The 23,923-nt window shown below is 40.2% G+C and overlaps 1 protein-coding gene across 1 annotated transcript in view; it reads right to left on the bottom strand.

Moving 5' to 3' along the window:
* Positions 1 to 23,923, bottom strand: part of RTF1 (RTF1 homolog, Paf1/RNA polymerase II complex component) — a 32,513-nt gene that overhangs the window by 3,025 nt on the left and 5,565 nt on the right. The window contains 15 exon segments of the mRNA XM_072864670.1: positions 1,631 to 1,742; positions 2,030 to 2,125; positions 3,247 to 3,324; positions 3,895 to 3,952; positions 4,332 to 4,453; positions 5,666 to 5,743; positions 6,334 to 6,441; positions 6,531 to 6,618; positions 7,803 to 7,885; positions 8,787 to 8,964; positions 9,576 to 9,711; positions 11,663 to 11,774; positions 13,428 to 13,542; positions 15,688 to 15,892; positions 17,393 to 17,540. Of these exon segments, the coding sequence (XP_072720771.1) occupies positions 1,631 to 1,742; positions 2,030 to 2,125; positions 3,247 to 3,324; positions 3,895 to 3,952; positions 4,332 to 4,453; positions 5,666 to 5,743; positions 6,334 to 6,441; positions 6,531 to 6,618; positions 7,803 to 7,885; positions 8,787 to 8,964; positions 9,576 to 9,711; positions 11,663 to 11,774; positions 13,428 to 13,542; positions 15,688 to 15,892; positions 17,393 to 17,540 (1,717 nt within the window).

Genomic DNA, 23,923 nt, shown 5'->3' with positions numbered 1-23,923 from the left:
AATCCACCTTTCTGCTGATAACTTTCATTTCTTAAGAAAACTACTCTGTAGCACACTGAAATCAATAAAAACAGAGCCTTCAGGCTCAGTTCTGAGATCTTTGATAAATCATTATCCCATGAGAACAGCAAGCACAAAGAGACAGATAATAAGTGGACAGAAGTCAAGCTTCCTATCCATGTCTACAACACACATTTTAACCAATCCCCAGGTTCTTCTGTTAAGAAAGTAAACTGGACAAAGCAAGATGCCAAAATGGTGTTGTCTGAGGAAAAAAAAAAAAAAAAACACCAAGAGAGCCATACTTAAACCTCTACCTATATTGTGTGTCTCTTTTCAGTCCCCTTCCTGGTTTTCAGTGTCCTTTAGTGCCTAACCCTCATCTACTTGCTAGCTCTCTGAAGTTCATAACTCTCACTATCTGCTTCAGGAAGTCTCCCATTGTTGGCATCCTACCTCATTTTGTAGTCTTACATCCAGAGTTCCAATCTTGACCTACTTTGGAAAGACCACCTCTCCTACTTTCCCTTCTTGACAAGGTTTTAAGTCTTTGCGCATTCTTACAGTACTTCCTAAATTGTTGTCCTCCAAGAAACTTCAGCTCTAATCCTTCCAGTAATGGAAGAAAAAATAAGCCTCCTGAGTCAAATTGCACTGGGATACTCCCATGCTTTCCCTCCATTGGAAAACAGCTTGATAGGATGAGAGGAGATGGCCTCAAGTTGCGCCAGGGGAGGTTTAGATTGGATATTAGGAAAAATGTCTTCACCAAAAGGGTTATCAAGCATTGGAACAGGCTGCCCAGAGAAGTCATTGAGTCACCATCCCTGGAGGCATTTAAAAGACATGTAGACATGGCACTTAGGGACATGGTTTAGTGGTGGACTTGGCAGTGCTAGGTTAACGGTTGGACTTGATGATCTTAAGGGTCTTTTCCAACCTAAATGATTCTATGACACTAAACTGTTCTTGCCACACATCTCAGGCTCTCAAAGTCAAGATCACAAAGAGGAAGGGTCAGCAAGTTTGTGTCTATAAGCATACCTTCACTCCCTGCCCAGTGTTTTGGTTGCCCTAAAATTTTGCTTCAATACCATCTGCAATACCACAGTTAGGGAACACCAACCTAGTAAAGCAGCAGGTTCAAAATCAAACAAAACTACTTTATCCACCTAGCATGTACACAGATTATGGAATAGAACATCACAGACACCCAAAACTTATCTGTCCTCAAAAGTGATTAGACAAATTAACAAAGTAAATATCAAGGTAGATATCAAGGCTTATTAAATACAACACTCTTGTCTGTTCCCCAAAGATTATGCATGTCATAGATACTGTAGACTGGAAGAGTACATCAGAAAATACTCATTACCTCCTCTTCTCCCTAGGCATTTGGAGCAAGGATATGGGGATGTACAGGCTTTCAGTCTAACACAATACAGTTGTTCTTGTTTTCTCAATGGATGTCACTAGCACACACCCCCTCCTCCTCAGTTCAATATATTTGCCAAGACGACAAACACAGAGTCCTTGCTCCCATTTTCAAAAGTCCACCAATGATTTTGAAATAACTATTCTGGAAGAAGTGAGCTCTACCATAATCCCCAAACTCAACTGGAACACCTACCTGAACTGGGAACCTGAAGATCAATCTTTACATCAAAGTCATGCACTTTGAAAAGATCTTCTGAGAGGTCACTAGCTGATTTGGAGTTCACATCTTTATCCTTCCCTTGACCCTGAAATAAAAACTACAGGTAAGTCTCCAACCTTATCTGTCCAGATAAACAGAGATAAAAATGCTTTTTCCCCACTTCTGTCACAAACATACTTAGTTTAGCTTTCATGCTGCTAGAGAAACTTAATTTTCTTTCCCCAAGAAAGAAGCAGCTGCTTCTTTTCTATGATAATGCTCTACAGGATACCTATTTCTAGAACTGAAGCATGCACATCTACTATTAGTCATAAGCTTCTAGAGCAAAACGGTGACAGTGGGAGGAACTTAAAGACCGAAATGGAAACTTGCCTTACTCATGTCCTTTGGAGCATCTGGTAATACACCAGACCCATATTTTGCATTTAGCTGGGCAAGGATGGCAGCTTGGACAGCAGGATCTCTGGACTGCAGGGCGGGGGAGAAAGAAAAAAAAAATCACTGTATTTAAATTGGTGAAAACTATACTGCCATTTTGTTAAAACTGTGCTCATATCCATGAATCTGAAACCATAACAGGCTGTAGATCAGTTAGCCCAGTCTTCAGGATCTCGGAGACAACTGAAATAATCCTGATACCTGTGTAATGTATCTGACAGTAACAAACTAAGAGTTATCCTTCAGAAAGTCCTTCTTTGAGAAAATGAGAAATACATTTCCTGTTGATATGGTTTGCTCCCGTGACTAGTCTTAACACTATTGTTAGATGTATTTGCTTTCAGCTTACAGTTCTGGCTGAAACGCTCTACTAGAGAGAAAAAATCTTTGGAAGACTATTTTCTTTAAATAATAGTTGCCTGCCATAATAGAGCTACTCAGTTATGATTCTTTTCTAATAAATAACTATTTCTGAAATAGTTATTTAATTCAAGCCCTGCAATAAAGTTCCTTTTCTAATCCCTTAACAGTTTGTGAAGACTGACGAGAGACAACCTGACCAGTTTTTTTTAAGTACTAATACCAGAACCATATACTATTCCATAACAGGCCTCAAAGCCAGATTGCTTAGAAGTAGGAGCTGATCACCTTGCTGTCCATCACTTATATAGCTAGGGACTGCAGTAGCAGGGTTTGCCACAGTATCACGGCGGACGTTTGTGTTAAACTACTTTATCCATCACAGGCCCAAAATGTCTGGTCTCCTCTCTCCTTTCACAGATCTTTCAGGAAAGTTTCAACTAATTGAAGTGAAACTCACACCTAAAGCAAATTGTCTTCCCAGAGCTAACTAAATCTGCATAATTCTACATAGAAGAACTCACTACAGAAGCCTGAACCACAGTTGCTTCTCCTTGTACGTACCCACACTACTTACGTCCTTCACACTTTGTATTAAAAAAAAAAAAAGTTGTTTCCTTCTTTTGGGATAGTGAGACTAGGATCTCACTCACCCTGGCATCTGGAGCGTTAATAGCATATGGCACAGTTGGGAATGAATACAAACAACATTTTCCTTCCTACTCTCTGCATTACATTGATTTCTGTTTCTCTGCAAATAGCCTCAATTGAACATCAATTATTACACTCACATTAGACACTATTGTGGGCTTGCACTGCCGCCTAGTAAAGGGATCCATTTGTTGGTTTTTCATGCTATGACTTTCAGCCTGAAGAAGAAAAAGGACATGGTTTTGCAGAGTTAGCTACCTGCACCCTTGTAAATCCTCCCACAGCACCCCATCCATGCAAGCACTCATCAGCTATATAACATCCAGATCAGAGGAAAACCAGCAACAGCATTACAGATTAGAAAGATTTTGTCAAACCCACAGTCCTACACTTCACAGAGCAAAACTGTCCTTATTGAACATAACACAGAATATAGGTGCAAAACTCTCAGGATAGTTAAGCCTTAACCATTTGTTAACAAGCTTAACTTTTCCTTAATAGAAGCATCACTGCAGAAAATTGAATATTTCCTTTACTATTTTATTCTCTGAAGTCTCCTTTCCGATTTCTTTCCCATACAAAATGCACTGTCACTATTACAGTCAGTAATCTGCTGATAATTGATTTGATCAAAAGGATAAAGCAATCTGCTTTAAAATCATGTCATTTGCCTATATGAAAGACTTTATAGATCATTAAAAAAAATTGAGTAACTTCACCATGCAATTATACCCCTTCGCATCATTTCATCTCTACTGGTACAGAAGTATTAATTCAGCACTATTTACCACAAGAGCCTTCTCAGACTCAACGATATTCCACTCTCTATTTCTCTGGTTGATGTAACTGCAGAAAGGAAAAAAAGGAGGGTGGGGGAAAGAAAAAGGAAGTGACTGTCATTTGTCAATCCCTACACAGCAAAACGCCTGACAGCATTCTTGCAGCTTCATCCTGATCACAAATTACTCTTATTGCAACACAACTGCTACCTGGGATATGTGGAAGAGAGTTAACATTTCTGACAGTTTTAACTGAATGGCAGATACAAGGAAGTGAAGACAGGCAAACACTAATAGAGCCACCCTGATACACATTTCATCGATATATTGTACAGGAAAGAAGAGACAAAATCTTGCAATTAATTCACTACTGCATTAGTTTCTCTTCTCTGTATATTTTGATTTATACTATTTCAGGAAGAAAATTCCCAGTATCTGCTTCTTACCTGATTGCAGAAATGTTTTTTGTTCGCTGACGATCCAGGGCCTCTGCTCTCTCTTCAAGTTCATTAAGCTGATCTTGAATCTGTTTGGCCTTGTCTTGGTCCCCCAAGTCCTCAGCCATAGCCTTCAACCAAACAATAACTCATTAGGCACTACTCTCTACCACAGAGCTAGTCGGAGAAACAAGGGATAGACCCATGAATCACCCAGCTAACCCTATTCCAGTTGCAAATATTCTACCTTGCACAGTAAGAATACAAGAAGGTGCTAAACTCTCCTTACAGCTCAAGGCAAAACAGGACTTCTTACTCTGAAGAACTCTGAAAACCTTTGAAACCCCTTAAATTAAGGAAGACATAGGAACACTAGTCCCAGCATGAGGAGGCAAGTCAGTTAGATGATTTAAGTTACGGGTTTGATTAAATTTTAAATATCACTATTTACGAGCTCAGGAAAAGAATGATTATTTCTGCAACTCTCAGTTGCCACTTATTTCAGGGAGTTGCAGAGTCCCCTACCACACCACCAGACCAACAACAGTCGCTTATTATGCCACCTGGTGACAATAAAAAGCAATTGCACTCTTCCGCAATGGAAAACTAACAATTTACATATTCGTGCTCAGTAAAATGATGACCAAACAATACAGTTAAGCCAAAGAATGTACAACTAAAGATTAATACAAACTCTTTGTTTTTACTGTATATGAAGCACGAATGTCTTGAAAAAGGACTGCACAAATAAAAACAAACAAAACATGTTATGGCTATCTTTATCTTCAGAGATACTTAAGAGTGCTTGTTTACTTGACTTCTTGGCTTTGGCTTCTCAGCACTGTTAGGTCTATTCGTTCCAGGAGGTCTACATGTAAAACAGTTCAGTGGCAAGTAAATCTTTCAGCAACGTATTCTTTTCAATAGAAATTACTGGCCATAAAGTGACAATTCAGTCGCCCCTCAGTAAAAGACAATTTAACATGACTTTCATTTTTCCTATTTTAAAAAGTATAGGAAACCAACTTTCAAATGTTATTATGGGGTACCCGGGGGGGGGAGAAAAAGAAGAAGAGTTTCTAAAGCAGAACAGCTTAAGACCTTCTTGTTTAAAGGACACAAAAAGAGACAGCTACAATTGTTGGCAATTGCCCTTAGAAAAATAATGCAATGGCTTTAACTGAGTTCTAGTGTTCTGAACCCAGCAATGAACCTTGACATCCACCTTTTAGCTGCATAGTTAAAGTCGAGCTTACTGCTGACTACTGCCAAAATCCAGATGAGCTCCAGTTCTTCAAAATCAAAGACTGTATTAAGCTTGCAGGCATCATCTCATCTCTCACCTTCTCCTTTAACAGCTGAGTTTTCTTCATAGCATAATTTGGAGGTGCTTTTCTGAACCTTTCCTTCTCTTTCACAATCTGTAAGATGCAGAGGAAACAGCAAGAATATGCAAATATGAAATGTCTATTGCAATACTTGGACACTAGAAGCAACAGATCAATATCACCTAAGAAATGTACTTACTGCCACAGAATTTTACTCATGCTCTTTCTCTGCTGCATTTTTTAATTTGTGACTTGGTAATGAGTTACAGCTCCATTCCCCTCACTTACGACCTACAAAAATCTGATGCTAATCACATTTAGTCAGTATTAAGCAAGGATTAAACTACAGAAACTGTGATAAATGCATCTATCATGATGCTGTTAGCTTTTCAGAACTTGAGAACTAAGTTGCCATACTCAGATTAGGATTTCAGAGCTCTGTAACACAAGTTCAAGAGAAGGTAAAAGGGCACAAAGGATGAGGTAAAACAGGAGTGAGCACCAAACAGCAGCTGGATCACCAAGCTACTCTATCCAGTTATGCAACTGCATTTTGAGCCTTCTATTTTCTTCTTAGGAAGCAAATACCATGATAATTTTGCTTTGTAACAGCTAGTGCTCTACTCCATGAGTTTCTATCACCTTTAAGCACTGCAACAGCCTCACTACAACACACTGTTTACCTCCTCAATGTCCTGGTCATTAAACTTGTAGTTGAGGGCTTCTTTGATGGACACTTCCTTCTTGTTTATCTCATCTAGTGTGGGTAGCTGCATCCCAGCAGAGAACATCTAAACACAAGAGACAAAGAGGTTACTTTCCATTTAAAATATCCTTAGCAGAAGGCTGCTAAGAAGAAACTAAAGTCTGGCAAACTTACCGCTTCCTTCCACTTCATAAACTCACTTTCAGTAAATTCCTGATTCGAGACAAACTCCAAACGAAACACACGTGAATCACTGCCATGCCTGCAACAAGAAAGTGTAACAACATCCTCTCTGATGGTACAGAGCTGTGATCTTGAATCTATAGGCGTAAACTGATTCAAGAAGCCCAAAACCAGACACTTAAGGCTACTCTTGTGGCTCTCATGCTATCTAACTTCAGTCAGGTCAGCCACAGTTCAGGAGCCTACATCAGATATTAGTAGTAATGAGTGAGTCTGCAGGAAACAGGTGCTCAGTTGTGGCAGTAAAACCCTCAGGAGAAAACAGAAACAGACCTCTCTCACACTTAAATCTTACGTACCCTATTTGGTGACCTATGGGATGATCTTCAGAAACACAAAGCTCCTTCATGTTTGGACCAGTAGAAGTAACCTTTAAGCGGTACTGAATTATACAATGCTGGAGCCAACCCCTATCTAATTTTTCATCCGTTGGCCCGTCAAAGCCAGAAATCCCTAAACATTTTATGCGCTACCAGCACTACTATACTGCTACTAACCAATACTAAAATTAGTTGCCATGGTGTAAATTTCACTCAAAGCATGGAGCTCTCTCCTGAGGTAGCCTAAGAAGTTATTAAATGTCACAACGGATTTAGATAAGACTTTTTTTGTACTCCACACTTGTACCCACTGGCATTCTCCACATGCCTTCCTGTTTCTCCTGAATGGTTAATGTCTTCTTGTCCTATCTCACCATGATGTTTTGTATTGTAACTGCTAATCCTCACCTCATGATCCTTATAAGGGCCCTAAGGACAACTGAGAAATCTAATGCTACATTCAGCTTCTTCCCTCGAAAGTACCATTTTATGTTGTAACACGTATGCCAGACCCAATCACGTATGCCTTTAAGTTATATATATTTCTAACATAACAACAGTGGAGAAAAGATATAAGAGAGTATTGCAAAGCTCAAGAGGCATATACAAACAATCATGGGTTACTAGCGCAAATGAATTGCTCAAATGTCAAGACAATCACCTGTCCCTGCATGAGATTTTTTCCTTTTTTTAATAATTTCCATTATGCCCAAGGTGGGGAAAAAGAAAACCAAACAAACCCAACCCCAACATTCTAGCAGTAAGCAGCATGGCAAGGCCCAGTCTGCTTTTTACCTCTCATCTCTAAACCACACACAGAACTTTATTTGCTATGAAAAGGACACCGATTCATGAACTGATGTGGATTACTTTGGTATCTTACCGCAACTGTAGTCCTTTGTTTGTCCGGGTACCGCCAAGCTGGTAAACCTTTGCAGTCTCTACCACACCAGTTATTTCAGCAACCTATATCACAGAGTAAAATACACAAGAGGAAGGATGCAAGAGGGGTTTTGTTGTGTTCCTGGAATATATCTGGCATATTCAAGCCTTTTCACTAGAGATCAAAAACCGTAATCTAACAATTCTAACTAGATCAAGGAAAGCAAGCCTCTTCAGTATACATTATGAGGTACTGAATTAGTTGCTTCATGCATCATTTTTGAGTTGACAAATTATACCATCTGGATGCTTGGTGCAGTTTTTCTATCTTCTCAGTTTGGCCTTCCTGACCAAATGATGTACACTTTTCTACTTTTTCTATTTCCTTTTCTGGTTTGGGTTAATGTATGTCCCAAATGAAATACACCAGTGCTGCTCACATACTAAACACAGCCCCTCTGGAGACCTTTTTAATGCAATTTTAGAGAATATTATTGCATCCTATAATTGTGCAGTTATAGCAATGAAACAAGAAAACGAAAATGTGTTCTCAATCACCTTCTCTTCTGAGGCACGGTGATATACTAGAAACACTTTGTAAAAAAAGAACTGAGACCACACAATAACTTGGGAACATTCCCAGAAATAAGGAGTGAATGTTACTCATCCTTACTTGGTCAAAGCAGAGTCCTAAACTCTAGTGTGAAACACAAATGATGAGACAAGACAGCATGAACCAAAGCTGGAAGAACAGGCTTTGTTAGTGCTCCCTCTCTCTCACTAAGCATATCTCTTCACCTAGCTGGTCCCATAGGTTTATTTATTTTTAAACCAGTCTCCTCCACTTCTTTGGCAGCAATTACTTTTTCTGGTTGTAAGCAATCTTATGTTAATCACTCAGTCACAGGTACCTGAGAATTACTAAGCTGCAAATATTATATTACAGCACTATAAAAAGAACTAAATCCCTCGGAACTAAACTCACCCGATAAACAGGTTTGCTATTGTGATTTCCAATGCCAATACGGACAAAGCAGCCAGTGACTGTCTTGGCAAAGAAGGGCATATGACACCAGCGTTCCAGCTTGTGTCGTGATAACCGTACTCGGTTCAGTTCTTCAGGCAAGGACACTGGCTGGGACTTAGGAGGAATTTCTTCTTTCCTGATTTGGGAAAGGTGAAAAGGAATAAAGAAAAAAAGTAGAGATATAATCACCAAAAAAGGGGTCCTGAGCAATGTGCAGCATGAGTGCTAACTATTTAAATTACTAGTAAACGGAATGATTCATCACGCACTAGTTGACTGTAGATATGTGAATTTAGCATTCATGAGAAAGGCTTAATGCAAAGTCCCAGACTTGCTACCCACTGCCCCTGCTACCAGAAGCAGAAAGACTCACACACCAAGGCAGTTTATAGGCCAATGCTTTAAGATAAGCCAGCACATCTCTCTCCCCTGCTAGTATGCCAGGGTTCTGCAGCTGCTAAACTGTAGGCCTAAATAAATCCATAAACCACAGTGTAAATGGGTCTAGAGGTAACAGCAGGGAACTGAAATTGCAAACCCATCCAAGGTAAGTCAGTCCCATGCACCATGATATAGAAGCCAAGGACTCAAATCTGAGCAACACAAGTGTGCCCAGAGGCAAAACCACTTTAAAGACACTGAACTGCCCCCAAACAATCCTCTAAAACAGCATGTGTCTACATAAAGTGGATCTCTGTTTTTGAACACACACTTAAAAGTAACCATAGTCCAATGTTTACTACTTACTCTTCTTCTTCATCAGAGGATGAGGATCTGGATGAGCGATCACTTTTCTCACTAGACTTATCATCCTCCTCCTCCTCTTCATCATCAGAGTATACTTCACTAGTTTTTAATGGCTGTTTTTTTGCAAGCAATTCAGCTGGGGGAAGGAGGAGAGAGAACAAGGAAAAACAAGCTGTAAATTTTTTATTAAAGCTTCCTTTTAAAGCTGAAACTTTATTGTTTAAAAAATGAGGCAGATATATCCAGTGTAAAATTAACAGCTAAGTGCCACATGTTCAAATCCACTAATAAGCTAAGCACTCCATTTTATATATTCAAAGAAAGAAATCAAAGTATTGAAAAGAATCTTAAATCTCAGTTGTACTTATCTTCAGTCTCCCAACTTGACTGCACGTACCAACACAAGATGGGCATAACAACTGGATATACAAGATAAAACTATTATGATGAGATAACTCATTGTTATTTTGCAAGGGGAAAAAAAAAAAATCTCATGTTTGGAGAGGAGCTGTATTGGGTTTGCGTGGCAAGGTTTTGGTAGCGGGGGGGGCTACAGAAGGGGTGGCTTCTGTGAGAAGCTGCTAGCAGCTTCCCCTATGCCGGACAGAGCCAATGCCAGCCGGCTCCAAGACAGACCTGCTGCTGGCCAAGGCTGACCCAATCATTGATGGTGGTAGCGCCTCCGTGATAACATATTTAAGAAAGGAAAAAAAAACAACAACCTGTGCAACTGTAGCAGAAGAGAGGAGTGAGAATATGTGAAAGGAACAACTCTGCAGACACCAAGGTCAGTGAAGAAGGAGGGGGAGGAGGTGCTCCAGGCGCCAGAGCAGAGATTCCCCTGCAGCCCACGGTGAAGACCATGCTGCAGCAGGCTGCTCCCCTACAGCCTGTGGAGGTCCACAGTGGAGCAGATATCCACCTGCAGCCCATGAAGGGCCCCACGCCGAAGCAGATGGATGCCTGAAGGAGGCTGTGACCCCGTGGGAAGCCCATGCTGGAGCAGGCTCCTGACAGGACCTGTGGACCCTTGGAGAGAGGAGCCCACATTGGAGCAGGCTTGCTGGCAGGACTTGTGACCCCGTGGTGGACCCATGCTGGAGCAGCCTGTTCCTGAAGGACTGCACCCTGTGGAAGGGACCCACGCTGGGGCAGTTTGTGAAGAACTTTAGCCCATGCAAAGGACTCAGGTTGGAGAAGTTTGTGGAGAACTGTCTCCCATAGGAGGGACCCCATGCTGGAGCAGGGGAAAAGTGTGAGTAGTCCTCCCCCTGAGGAGGAAGGAGCAGCAGAAAATGTGTGATGAACTGACCACAACCCCCATTCCCCGTCCCCCCTGCGCTCCTGAGAGAACTTGGGAGTAAAGTTAAGCCTGGGAGGAAGGTGTTTTAAGATTTAGGTTATTGTTTTCTCATTATCCTACTCTGATTTTGATTGGTTATAAATTAAACTAATTTCCCCAAGTCGAGTCTGTTTTGCCCATGACAGTAATTGTTGAGTGATCTCTCTGTCGTTATCTCGACTGATGAGCCTTTTGTTATATTTTCTCTCCCTTGTCCAGCTGAGGAGGGGAGTGATAGAGTGGCTTTGGTGGGCACCTGGCATCCAGCCAGGGTCAACCCACCACAGGAGCACAATAAAACCCAGTAGAGTAACAAAAACGGTTGCATCAAAAGTCTGTGGCAAGACGGACAAGATGATGTGCCAGTGAAGAAACAAGCAAATGTAGACAAAGTAGCACAAGTACAATAAATACAGTTTGGATGGTTCAGAGATTAAATAACTGAACGTAAGTGACCAATTCAAATACATGAACTAAACATTACTAAGTGCCATTCAATGGACTGCGATGAAAGTTTGCTCTGTTTTCCATTCCAAGGAGGGGTGGGGGGGAGGAATAGGGCATCAGTGGTGCCAAAAAATACCCTAGGTGGGCATGTTGGGCAAAAGACCAAGGAAAACACAGACACGGAATTCATTCACTCCAAGGCATAGGATTGTTGCATTAATTAGAAACAGGAAGTAGCACTTGCAAAAAGCTGTAATAATACCTCAAAAATTGTAGCAATAGCAACACACTTTCATACCTGTTCTGTTCTTCCTTTTCTCTCTTTCTGCTTTTAGCTCCTCCATTGCCTGAGATTTCTTGTCTAGCTTCTCATCCCGCTTTGATCGCCGCTCTTTGTTATGTGACATAACCTAAAAACATGCACAGAAAGTCCCTCAACACCAAGTGCAACCCATAAATTGAAATGCATTAAAACAAAGATTGTTTGCACACTTTGAAAACTTTTCAAATAGAAACGACTAACAAACTCCATTTTGAAATCAGTTTTTTTTCAAGTTCATTTTTACAGAGGCTAGGGAGAGGGAAATCAAGCTGAAGCATATTTCTTTTTTCTACTTCGTATCAAAAATAATGAATATATTTACACTTCAATATTTCTGCCACCAAGTTTTAGTCTCAAAACTCCTCCTTAAAGTTAAAAAAGGACTAGAGAAATAAAATGGAAGTAATTCTGCAACTAACAAGTAATGAGGAAAAGCTGGATGAATATCCTTCTCATTTGCTTCTCCTTCTGCAAGGCCAAAACAAGGCACTTGTCCTCATTCAGTAGCAAAGAGAAAAGTTATGTTAAAAAAAATACTTAAAGCAGAAACAAAGTTGTATGTAAAGTCTGCAATACAGATCCAAATCTCAAATGTTGTAAGTCTTCTAATGTTTTTCATTTCTAACAGGTCTATCTGGAATACCAGGTAGCACAGAAAGCAGCTTCTATAATAAGCATAAGAGCCAGTCATTTGAAGTAAGTCAAAGTAATTTCTGGAAGGCACTGTAAAAGAACTCTGCATAAGATCCTTATATATATACATATATGTATATTAGTCTACACATTATGGACTACATATATATGGACTATACAAGTATATATACACACATACATATATGGAATTGAGAGGGGTAGGGAGATGAGATTCGCTCCACTTAACATGTGCCTAAGGGAAAACTCATCTCACCTAATTTAAGTGTTAAACATCTGTTTCACTAGAAAATAACATGGAGTGAATTGCTAGCTGGAGATGCCCTCCTCCATTGCACAAAGACAGAAGTGACAACAAGTGCGAACAATCAACTAGTTCTTAGATGGCTAAAGTTAGGGAAGATGAATCCCATCCCATTCTGGGAGCCTATCTGCCCTGACTCTATAAACAGTTAAAGGTGGGGTCTTAACCATTTGAAACTACAGCCAATTCAGCCATTTGAAACTACAGTTCAGTTACAGAGGCCTCACCCCAAAAACTGGTATTATCCTCTTTCTGCTGGAGGTGGAAAAACAATAGAACTACTTCTGTTCCTCCTAGCATTCAAGCTTTTCCTTCACACCTCTACCAGTAGAAACTAAGCATTCTTTCCATTGTATGTGCATGCAAAATAATTAAGACAACAGCTGAGCAGTTTCTGGCCTGCTCTCTCAAACTTTCACTTGCAAGAAAGACTGCATATGTCATGTTTCAGACTGAATGACAGAAGTTTGGCTGAAGGAACTGCAAAATGTTGCTTTCCTGTTCTCATACGGGAGGACTATCACAGCAACTCTAGATATAGCTGCAACTTTGCATTTTTCATTAAAAGGAGTTATCAGTGCACCCTTCAGCAGGCCAAAGACGTTAATTTCTTTAAATGAACTGGAAAGGCTAAAGATAGCTTGAGCATATAAATGAACTAAATTCTGACCTGCTTACCACACTGTTTGACATTAAGGGAAAACATTAGGGGCAGAGAGAGGCAGCATCCTATCTCCTGTTGCCAAGGGAAAAGGGTTTGTTACCAAGCACAGTTTCATTTCCTACCTGGGATTCCTGGATCTGTGTGAGTTTTTTCTTCTCCTGCTCTTCCTCTTGCTTTTTCTTTTTCTCCTTCTTTTCTTTCTTTTTTGCTGTTTTTAGTTTCTTCTTGATTTCAAATCTAGTAGCAGATATTGAAACAAAAGGAATGTATGAAAGAATGCTCTCTTCCTGAGCGAGCACAGTACCGTTCAGATGCTATCTCAGCTTAACTTGTCAGTAGGCTGTAAGGAACACTTCCACTTCTTGCTCCAGATGGATAACTCTCTAATGCTACCCTGTCCCCCATTCCCTTCGCCAAGAAAAATAAGGTGAAGAAACGCTGAGCATAGAAAAGTGTAGGCTTACAGACAGCTAACCTAAAGGGCTGAGGAGACTACACAGTAATGGCTACTCCCCAGAAATCTGTCCTTAGTCCATCTTCGTCTTTGCCAGCGTAGTGACCATTGCATGCTGCCTCCAATTCTAAAAACAACTGGCTATTTCACACCATTTGCATCTCAAGAGCTAAAAACTTGGTTGTTTAAAGCCACTATCCTGCTAACTTTTTCATGCTTAGACTCCACCTTTCTACTGGCACTGGTCTGTATAACAACATCTGCAAAGAAGTCACAGTGACTCCTCCTTCAGCAGACTCAGGCAGTTTCTGCAGTCCAATGTAGGCACTTCCATTTCTACCTTCACGAAATATGTCACCCTGAAATCTTATTTTCAGCTACTGTATTCAGAAGAGTCGTGATTTCGCTGGAACTGTCCTGTGACCGAGATTCCACTGCACCATGGACTGACTGGTCATTGCTTTAGTGAAGTGTGCATACGGACAAACACAAGAAAAAAAAATTACTTAACTTCCAATAACTGAAATTCAAAATGTGTTATCCACATACATATTACACAGTCCATTCTTCTTCAGTCCTTTACGCTTGGATTTTGTAGACAAGAAACTGAAGTGCCAGATGAGCTCATAGCATCATGTTAAAGGAGATTCATGCCTTTAACATGAAGCATAACACACAGGGCACAGGCATTGTATCACATGCAATTTCTGCTGTAATCCCAATGAACTCACAACACAATGTACATACAAAGAGCTAGACAGCATTTTGAAAGATTCAACTTACCATAAAGTTAAATAACTACCCCACCACCACTACCCCCTTAGTTCTACCTGCCAACCCCTTTACATAGAACAGGACAGACTTGTTTAAGATTAAATCAGTAACTCAAGCTTAGATTGTTTAGCTTGTTCTTATCAAGTATTCTTCAGCATTCATTCTAAAAGAAAGACATTCAGTTACCATGGAACAGTGAATGAAGTTAAAAAATATGGTGTCCTTCTACCTGATCTAAATCCAATCTTTCACTCTTTTTGATCCCTTTGAGAAGAGCAACAAACTAGAGAAGACATTGAAAGTAGCATTAAAACCACAGACAGACAGGCAGTGATCTTAACTATGGCTTGGACAAATGGACAGTCTGACAGTAGCTTGTATTGACATGATTTACTCAACATGTGACAGTCCTCTAGCGAAATTTCTCAGCAAGTGAGAAAAAGAGAGAAGTCACTGAAGAGGGAAGAAACTGGAAAAACTTGCCTCACACATCCTAAATCTTTTCTGTTAGACACATGAGAAGAAAAACACCTTTACTATAAGAAAGCTGCCTGACAGGGCAATGTTACAGTAACAAACAAACAAAACCACAACACCTAAGATAAAAATCCACAAACAATCCCTTGAAAATGACATATCCAACACCACTCCTCATTATTTCAGTATCTCTCTCTTCTATTAGGGCCTCAACCAGCTTAACACCCATACAGAGGGAACCCTAACACTGCTCTGTGCTTCATCATTGTTTTCTGAAAAATTCCAGAAGCTCATATACACCTTACATTTGTTTGCCTTTTTCCAAAGTATCAACGTGTGACAGCTAATACAAAAAAGACAGAAGAGAAAGCAGTCCTTCTGACTGTCTGGCATCTAGTGTGCGAAGCAGTAATATGGCTACAATGGTAGCTGACAGAACCACGTGTATTCAACAGCTGAGAAACTTTCAGAAACTGGACTTTTACAAGAACATGCAGAATTCATATTGTGTGCTTCTCAACTAGCTACAAGGACAGTTTACACAAAAAATCTACAATGAAGCTTAATTCACTTTATAGTGCTGAATGTTTGCACCCCAAAGATGAGAGCACAGTCAGCATACTCTCCATACAGCTTGTATGAATTTGCTACCAAATATCAACAGATATAAAATTCACCTTCTCTTTAGCACTTCTCTCTTCTCTATCCGGTTGAACAGCTCCTGTTCTCTCTCCTTTTCTGTCATTTGTTCCAGTCGAGCTCGGTCTTCTTCATCTCCCATCAGATCTTCTCCATAGCCATCATGGAATTCCTCATCTTCAGATGAAGAATCTGAATCTGAGCTAGATGAGGAGCTGTTGCTTTCCGAGTCAGAGACTTCTCCTAAAACAAAAACACAAGGCAGTGAGATTCAACTAGGGCAAAGCCCAATCGCTTCATTGTAGCATGTTAGCAAAGGATATCAAGAATGAATTTTACACTCTTCTTCCACTATACTAAAAGCATGCATATCATGAAAACTAAACCCAGGAGGAAATACTTTATTACTGTAAGATATGCATGCTAAAAAATTATAAAATGAGCAGTACTACATGTGAACACAAATTGGATTATACGTAAAACTTCTTAGTAGAACAAGCAAATTTTAGGAGACCTTTTGGTTAGTGTGTTAGGGTCTTAAGGTTAGATTTCTATGCCTATACACTTATGTCCCTGAGAAGTTGCTTGTACATCCATAACTTTGTAAGTGTGTGTGCACACCTCAAATGCCACTATTAACCACCAATACTCCTCATTATAGCAACCCGAAGAACCAAAATTCGTCATTTGAAGACTGCAACACTATGAATTGCTACATCACAAGACAAAAGTTGAAACACACTACCGTCAGGACTAGCAAGGCCATGATGCTAGCTCCGTTACTGTAACAAGCCCTCCCAGTTACACATGGACTTAGGGAACAGCTGACTCCCCAATAATATTGGGTAACACCACCTTTAAACTTGATCCAAGTCCAAATGCTTTGATTATCTCACCTAATCAACTACATTACACCAAATCACAAAAGCAGACATTAGGACTCTTTCTTTCACTTTCATCCTAGTCTCATTATTTCTGAAAATTTCCAGCTTTACAAGCTTACACTGTGAAAAATCTTAATTTGTATGCACTGATATATACAGGTTCAGTCACTTCATGCTTTGTCTGTCTCCGCTGTGTTTAATATACTTAAAACTGTAGGCTCCTTCATATTCTTTCTTAACTTTTTTTTTAGTATCAAATTAAATCACAACTAACCACCTGCAAACCTTCATAGGCATGATGAAAACAGGAAAACACACAGGAAGTCTGCCCAGCATTGGAAGAGATTCATTATTCTTGTAAAAAAATTCTGGCAAAGTATTTTTGTTCTTCCATGTCAGTATAAAAGTGCAAGAATTACAATTCAGGACAAATGCAGGCAAGATAAGCTCCTATTTGCATCACACAACACTATATACCTCTCCCTTTGTCATCACAAGAAGTATGGGAAGGGAAAATACATCAATGGGAATAAAAGAAAATGCTACCCACACTACAGATGGGACATGCTAGAAGGAAGAATTTTCCAGGAGAATGTCAAGTAATGAAACATGTCATACATTCTTCAGTTGAAACAGTATTTAGTGTTGTGTTTGTAATGGAGTGCTTACAGCAATGTTATACTGAATTATATGCGCTTCAAGCCATGGCAAGTTTAAGAGTCATTCAGACTACCGGTAACACAAAGGAAACTCTTTGAAGGTAGTCTTTAACATCACCATTTAACATTACTCTTCATTGTGCACAAAGGGGTAAGGTCACTTGGAATTACACTGTAAGTAGATGCACATGTTATCCTACCCTCTTCAGGTGCTGAGCTCTCAGCCGAGCTGTCTTTATCTGAGCTGCCTGAAGAGGCAGCTTTGTTCATCTGTTTCTTCATGGCTCCTTTCTTCTCTGCCTTACCCGCTTTTCCCTTTTTTTTGTTTTTAGAACCTCCAACAGTCCACTGCAAGGAAAGAAGCAAGAAAGGGATCATGAGACACAAACATCACTCTTTTCTCCCTCCCCCAAAACACTGGAGTAAAACCAACTGAGAAACAGCCCAATACCCGATGGCAACAAATCAATCATACAAGGGGGGGGGAAGCCAATAGGAAACTTATCAAATGAAAATATTTTACAAGGTTTTTGGGGTTTGGGGTGGGGTGTTGTGCGGTTGTTTTGGGTTTTTTCTTAAAAAAAAATAAATAAAATAAGTTATCAGTGCAAGCCAACAGTTAGTAGGACGCTCCTTTTAAAAACAATGAAGACTTCAGTCTGCAATATCTGCTAGGAGAAAAGAGGTACTGAAAACATTTTCCTAGGAAAATAACTTTAAACAACCATCCAACTATATTTGTAAAGATTAGCTTCAGTTTGCTACTATTAAACAGAAGAAGCAACAGATGTGTTTCCAAAACTAGTTTATTCAAGAGCAGATTTTAGATTTCATGAAGGCACACCAATTACACGACAGTCTTTCCAAAATCTCAGTTTTACCAGGGGTACACACCACCTGTATTTTTACGCAACAAACCAATAGTGCACTCACTCATAGACAGTAGTGCCACCGCCTGCATTTATGTACACAAGCTGGAATCAAATCAGAATAACAGAAGTCAGGAAAAAAAGAAAAAAAATCAAATGCCAAGTCTTAATTTTAATTTTCTCTTAACATCATATCCTCAATTAACTTAGACTGCACTTTCCAAGTACAGGACTTATACCACCACATACACACAGGTAACAACTTTAAATAACAAAGTCCCAGGAGAAGAGCTAGTATTTACCTTACAATGTGGTTTCTTATTAGAATTTTTGCATTGTCCCAGCTACCTGGGTAAAGCCACAGAACAGAACTGATAAGGATTGCCTGTGTATTATTTTAAGGCTTCACAATATTTTGCACTTCACTACCTCTCCTAGAAATTCTCCAGGAGCAAGACCTTCAGGGATAAGACAGTTTCTTTCTAAGTAAATATATATATATATATTATATATATATATATTACTTTCTAAGTAAATATATATATATATATTTAGACTGTTATTTTCTTCATACCTGTATATTACTCATCTTTCATGCACATCATCGTCAATTCAAGCACGCAGCCTACTAAAAATATACTACTAACTCAAATGAGCAAATACTCCTTTGCATAACTGAGATCTTGCACTCAAAACTACTCCAACTGGAAAAAAAGAAAATCTTTAGATTTGACCGCAGCTACACACAAACTTCAGGCTTACCCACCCACTCCTTCCCGGGGCATGAATCAAGTCCATCCCTGCAGGCAGTAATCATTCCATCAAATCTGATGACTTCTGCCTGATTAGGCACCATCTTCAGAGAACCCTGATGTTCACATACTCGACATGAAACTCCACCAAGTAGTTAGAAGCTACTACCTGATCTACTAATATCTTTAGAATTTCCCAGGTTTCGATTACTCTCACACCCAGCCCTGTACCTTTCATATTACCACCTACTTCATCATCATTAAGCATCAGCTGTGCATTCAAAAAAGTATCTGTCAAAGGCCAGGCAGAAGTTTTCTTTTCTGAAGTAAAAGTACAGCTACCTAGTGGTGTAGGTAATTGAAATTGAAATCCATGCCCTATGCAGTTAGCCCAGTCTGTTATGGTTCATAGGATAGGTGAGAAACTGCACAGAAAGCATCTGACTTAGTATCAGCCTGAGCTTGCTCTCAAGTCTTTATTGGCTTCCACATTGAAGTTTTACAATACTGCTGCCTAATAATATTCCTGGTTAACTATGCCCATGTAAATCAGTTAAGAACAAGCTTCTACTCTGCCTGAATCTGCTCAAACCTCAACATTAAGGAATCATCTCCCAGGCATTACAGAAAAGTGCATTTTTATTATTTGTTCAAGAGCTCACCTACTGCCAGCATACCAGTGAAAACACAACAGTGAGAAAGTGAAACTGAGCATTTAGCAGGGAGAAGCAGAACCCTCTGAACCATGGATGCAGAGGCGCCTCCTTCCCAGAGCTCTGCCACTTCTCTTCAGTGTTCTAACACTGAGTTATACCATGCGTCAGCATGCTGTATAGCAAGGAAGAAGCACAGAGAAAGCCACAGTATACACCACAGTTATATCAAGACCTTGAGAGGTCATGCTGAGATGAAAAAAGTTAAGATCAGATAAAAACAGCAAGACTTCAGTTGTTAATAAAATGTTTAATAGCTGTAGATACATGTGTTACAGATCAGTATTGTCAGCCTTTGACTCACAAGCAGAATTGCAGAGAGAACCTGGATCCAGGAAGATGGGACTGAAAGGAGAGCTGTGTGACAACCTCTTGAACAAAAAAAAAGTAATAGAAAAATCTGCCCTAATCTAGGAAGTTTTGCTTTGGTTTCTATTTCACCCTGGAGATTACACTTCATCTCACTTTTGTTTATGCAAGTGACCTCTACATCTTTTAAGTCACAATAACTGTTTGTCACCTCCCAGTTTCAGTGCTGTCACAAAGCCAAATTCTTCCTCATCCAACTCAGGTGCTTCAGGGGTTATTCAGCTACCCCAATCCCTCATGAATGCCTCATCATTCCTGGTACTACAGGACAAGACAAGGGTAGAAGCAAGCCTTAAGGACAAATAAATCATCAAAACCAGGATGTAGTCAGTGCAAGGCTCTTAGGCTCACAGATTGCTCTGCAGGCTCAGGGACCATTAGTTGTCATTTGGACACTGAGTGACCACTCTGTGTTGTTCAGAGAGAGACTAACCAACATCAAGTTTCTTCTTACAGCACAGGAAGACATAAGAGACATTAGCAGGTCTGGGACGGGAGAATACAAAACTGGAAAGCCATGAGGTGCATGGCAACATGCAGTCCAAACCAGTCTCTTGAGTCCTTCCCTCACACTCTAGCACACCAGCAGAGATCAGAAAGGCAGCAACATGTTTACATGTAACATCAAGTAAAAATGCACACACAGTTATAGTCAGAAGCATTTATTTGCTCTGTTTCCCTTACCTCCATGCATCTCAAACAGCAAACAATAACCATATTTTCCAAAATCTGTCTTCTATTGCAGCTTCACTAGGTTCCCTCTTCCACGTTCCAGTCAGGCAGAGCCAGTCAACGCTTCTCACATGCTTTCCATGATTGTAACACCTCCTCTAAACAGCCCCTCTGTTCACTGCTGCCTCCTCGGCCACCATCTGGAACCCTCCATGGTTCCACAGACTGCGAGTTAATAAACCCATGCAGAAGTGTGCTGCAACATGGCTTTCTGCTTATTGTTTAGTACTATCAAACAACAGAGCTTTATGGTTCATTCACAGTAAGTAGCCAGAAGAGCATTTCAATTTTTCCTCTTGCTTCAAAGGTTCGCAGTGCTAATAGCTTGCATATTTCCCCAAAGTCGTCCAAGTTAAGCCACAGTACCCAGAATCAACTGCCAATAACAAAAAAACCACACATGAGAAATCAGCCAGATCTAGAAGTCAGCTTCTACAACAGCAACTACACAAAATGATTGAAGAAAATAATTTATAGCTCAGCAAACCTGGAACATATTTCCACTAGGGAGATTAAATGAGATTGGGCAGGGGGAAGAAGTGAGCTCAGAGTGCAGAATGCAGTAGAATTGTCTTACCTCTCCTGCTCAGAGAGTTGCTATTTTCTTCTATTCACACAGTACCCAAATGCATTATCCACTGAGATTTTATTTTGCAAATAGGTATTCTCCCTGCCTTTTTTTTTTTTTTTTTTTTTTAATCAAACCAAACAGAGATGCACAACCAAGGTTACCAGCCTGTCCTTGCCATATCCTTCCCTCCTGGATATGTCTTTTATAGGCATAAGGCAAATTACAAGCCACGACATCAAAGCAAAAGAGGTCCCTTACCTATGTGCTCCTTTCCTAGGCCAGATAAACTTACACACCGTGACAACATGACAGCTTATGAGCACCAAGGCACATAACATTAGCCCAGCTTACAAACTTTCATCCATTCTCCCCCATTCATACAGGAAAAACAAAAGGCAATCCTCCAGGCAAGTCATCAAACTGCACTTTCAGCCTGTCTGAAGACAACAGCAGGCAGCACAGATATGCAGATAAGGCAGCATTTACTGTCTTCAGGGTTTCTTAAAGCTAGGAGAACTCTGGAGACAGCACTCCAAGAGCTAACAAGGAGGAAAATGCTCTCTACCACTACTGTTAAAACTAAATAGTAAACAGAAAGCCCTTTTTATTTTTCTTGCCTTTTGGGATCTGCACCTGTCATTCCAATGCCTCAAATACTTTCACAATGACAACAGCCCAGCAATTAGAAAATTTAAAGGACCATTTTAGACACAAGGAGGAGACTAAAGGTGTCAACAGCAAAATGGAAAGGAGATAATCAAATAAAGGAAACACATTCTGAAGCTACAGAAGGGGCTTTGCCAGGAGCTGTCTGAAAGAAGGCTTCATGGGCCAAAATACCACCAGACCCCTGATCCACCTTTATTGTCTGAGTACTGCTCAAAGGAGCTCACAGAAAGGTAACTATTGGTAACTATGAAAAAAAAAGTCTACCTGTAGTAGGTTCAAATTCAGTTTAAGCTGCAAGTTAACATTTGCTCTAGAAGTATTTTGAGGGATCCATGTGTTGAAAAATGGCAAGAACTGTTGAGTGACAACATCGAGATAGTAGATACCAAATGCCAATGAAGAAGCACTCTCCATAATCAAAAACTTTGGGATGCTACTGGCTGCGAAAACTTGCAATGTTTTATTTCGGAAGCCTGGCCCAAACAGCTGGAGATGGCAACAGCCATAAAACACTTGGTCAACGAGTGCCTTGCATGGCTCTAGCATCACCAGCCAGCAAGTATCATCTTGCCTAACAAAAGCTTAATGACTTCTCTAGATATTAGACAGTGCCTTATGACTGGATTTCTCTCAGCAAAAACTGCTCCCTGGGTACAAAGGAAAAGTTCATTCAGTGAAAAAAATTAAATAAAAATCACATATTCAATTCCAATACCTCCATGAGTCTATTTCTGGAGCAACCTGCTCCACTTCAGAGCTCCTGCAGACTCTCATCCCACATAAATCAAGTCCCCAGAAGTTATCCCCATGCTAGTTTGCAATTTAAAGAAGCTACTTGCAGACTGAATTTTATACCCATTTTGTCCACAGCTGGTTCACATTACTTCTTTGGACATGCTAGCCTCTGTACAATTAGCCTGCACTATTCAGATTTGCACTTGCACTTTGTTTGGGGTGGGGGGAGTAATAGCACCTCTCTTCCTTAAGGAAAGCTTTACTATTCTACTTGTTAACAGCTGAAGGAAACTGTCTCCAAGAAAAGTCAAAATTACAAAGCACACACCTGTACAGCTGTGTATAGGAAGATTAAAGCACAGCCCTTTTCAAACTTCTTAAGCTTGAAAAAATGTATGGCAAAGGCCTCACAGGACTGGAGAACCCACTCATTCTTTGAGACCTAATTAAGCAGTATTATGAAATAAAAGCACACAGGGAAGAAAGACTTTTAGCATTGTAATCTCTACAAACTCACAAAAGACACCCCCAAAACAGGAGGAACACATACGGTTTTCTGCTAACCTGTGGTTTACTAGAGTGCTCTAACTTGAAGTGCAGTAAGTAGATACAAACTTTCAAGCCCTTTCCTCATAACAGTGGCATAAAGCCTCCTAAGCTGACTGTTATTCGAGAATTATTTCCTCACTGGCTGCATGACCACTGTTCACCCCTTCCTCTGTCCCATAGCTCTTGATGAGATCTTCAGCTATGTTGTTTCCTACTGAGTCTGCATATTTGCAAATAAAGGCCTAAACAGATATCCCTCACTAAACTCCAGACTAGTACCAAGCATTTATGATATAACTTTTCTGTTCCTGGAGTTATCTTCTACTATCACACTGAAGCTGTTAAAAGGCACAACCAAACCCCTCACAACCTTAGAATGAGTGTAGAAGGATACACAGACTTACACCAGCATTTCTAACAACAAACCTTTCAAGAGAAACAAACAGCAGCTCGTACAGCATTGCGGCTTTCTGTCTAATCTGCACTGATGTTACTGAAGTTGTTGTAGAAGTCATCCAGGCTTCAACTCGCAACAGAAAGAACTCTCTTACCGTAAGCAATGATGCCAGGATAAAAGTAAGAGCAAAACCCCAGAATTAACCTACTGCAACTGACGAACACCATCCACACAATGTCTTCAATATTCAACGAGGGTACCTTGTGGACACATATACCTCTAGCACAGTAGCCCCAGTAGTAACTTGGCTAGCACCAAACTGGTTACATGCACCAGGCTAACAACAGTTGGGATGGTGAGCTCTTGGGTAGTCAT

The sequence above is a fragment of the Ciconia boyciana genome, chromosome 6 (assembly GCF_034638445.1).
Source record: "Ciconia boyciana chromosome 6, ASM3463844v1, whole genome shotgun sequence".
NCBI lineage: Eukaryota > Metazoa > Chordata > Aves > Ciconiiformes > Ciconiidae > Ciconia > Ciconia boyciana.
The sequence above is the reverse complement of the archived record's forward strand: the minus strand, read 5'-3'. Positions and strand labels throughout refer to the sequence as shown.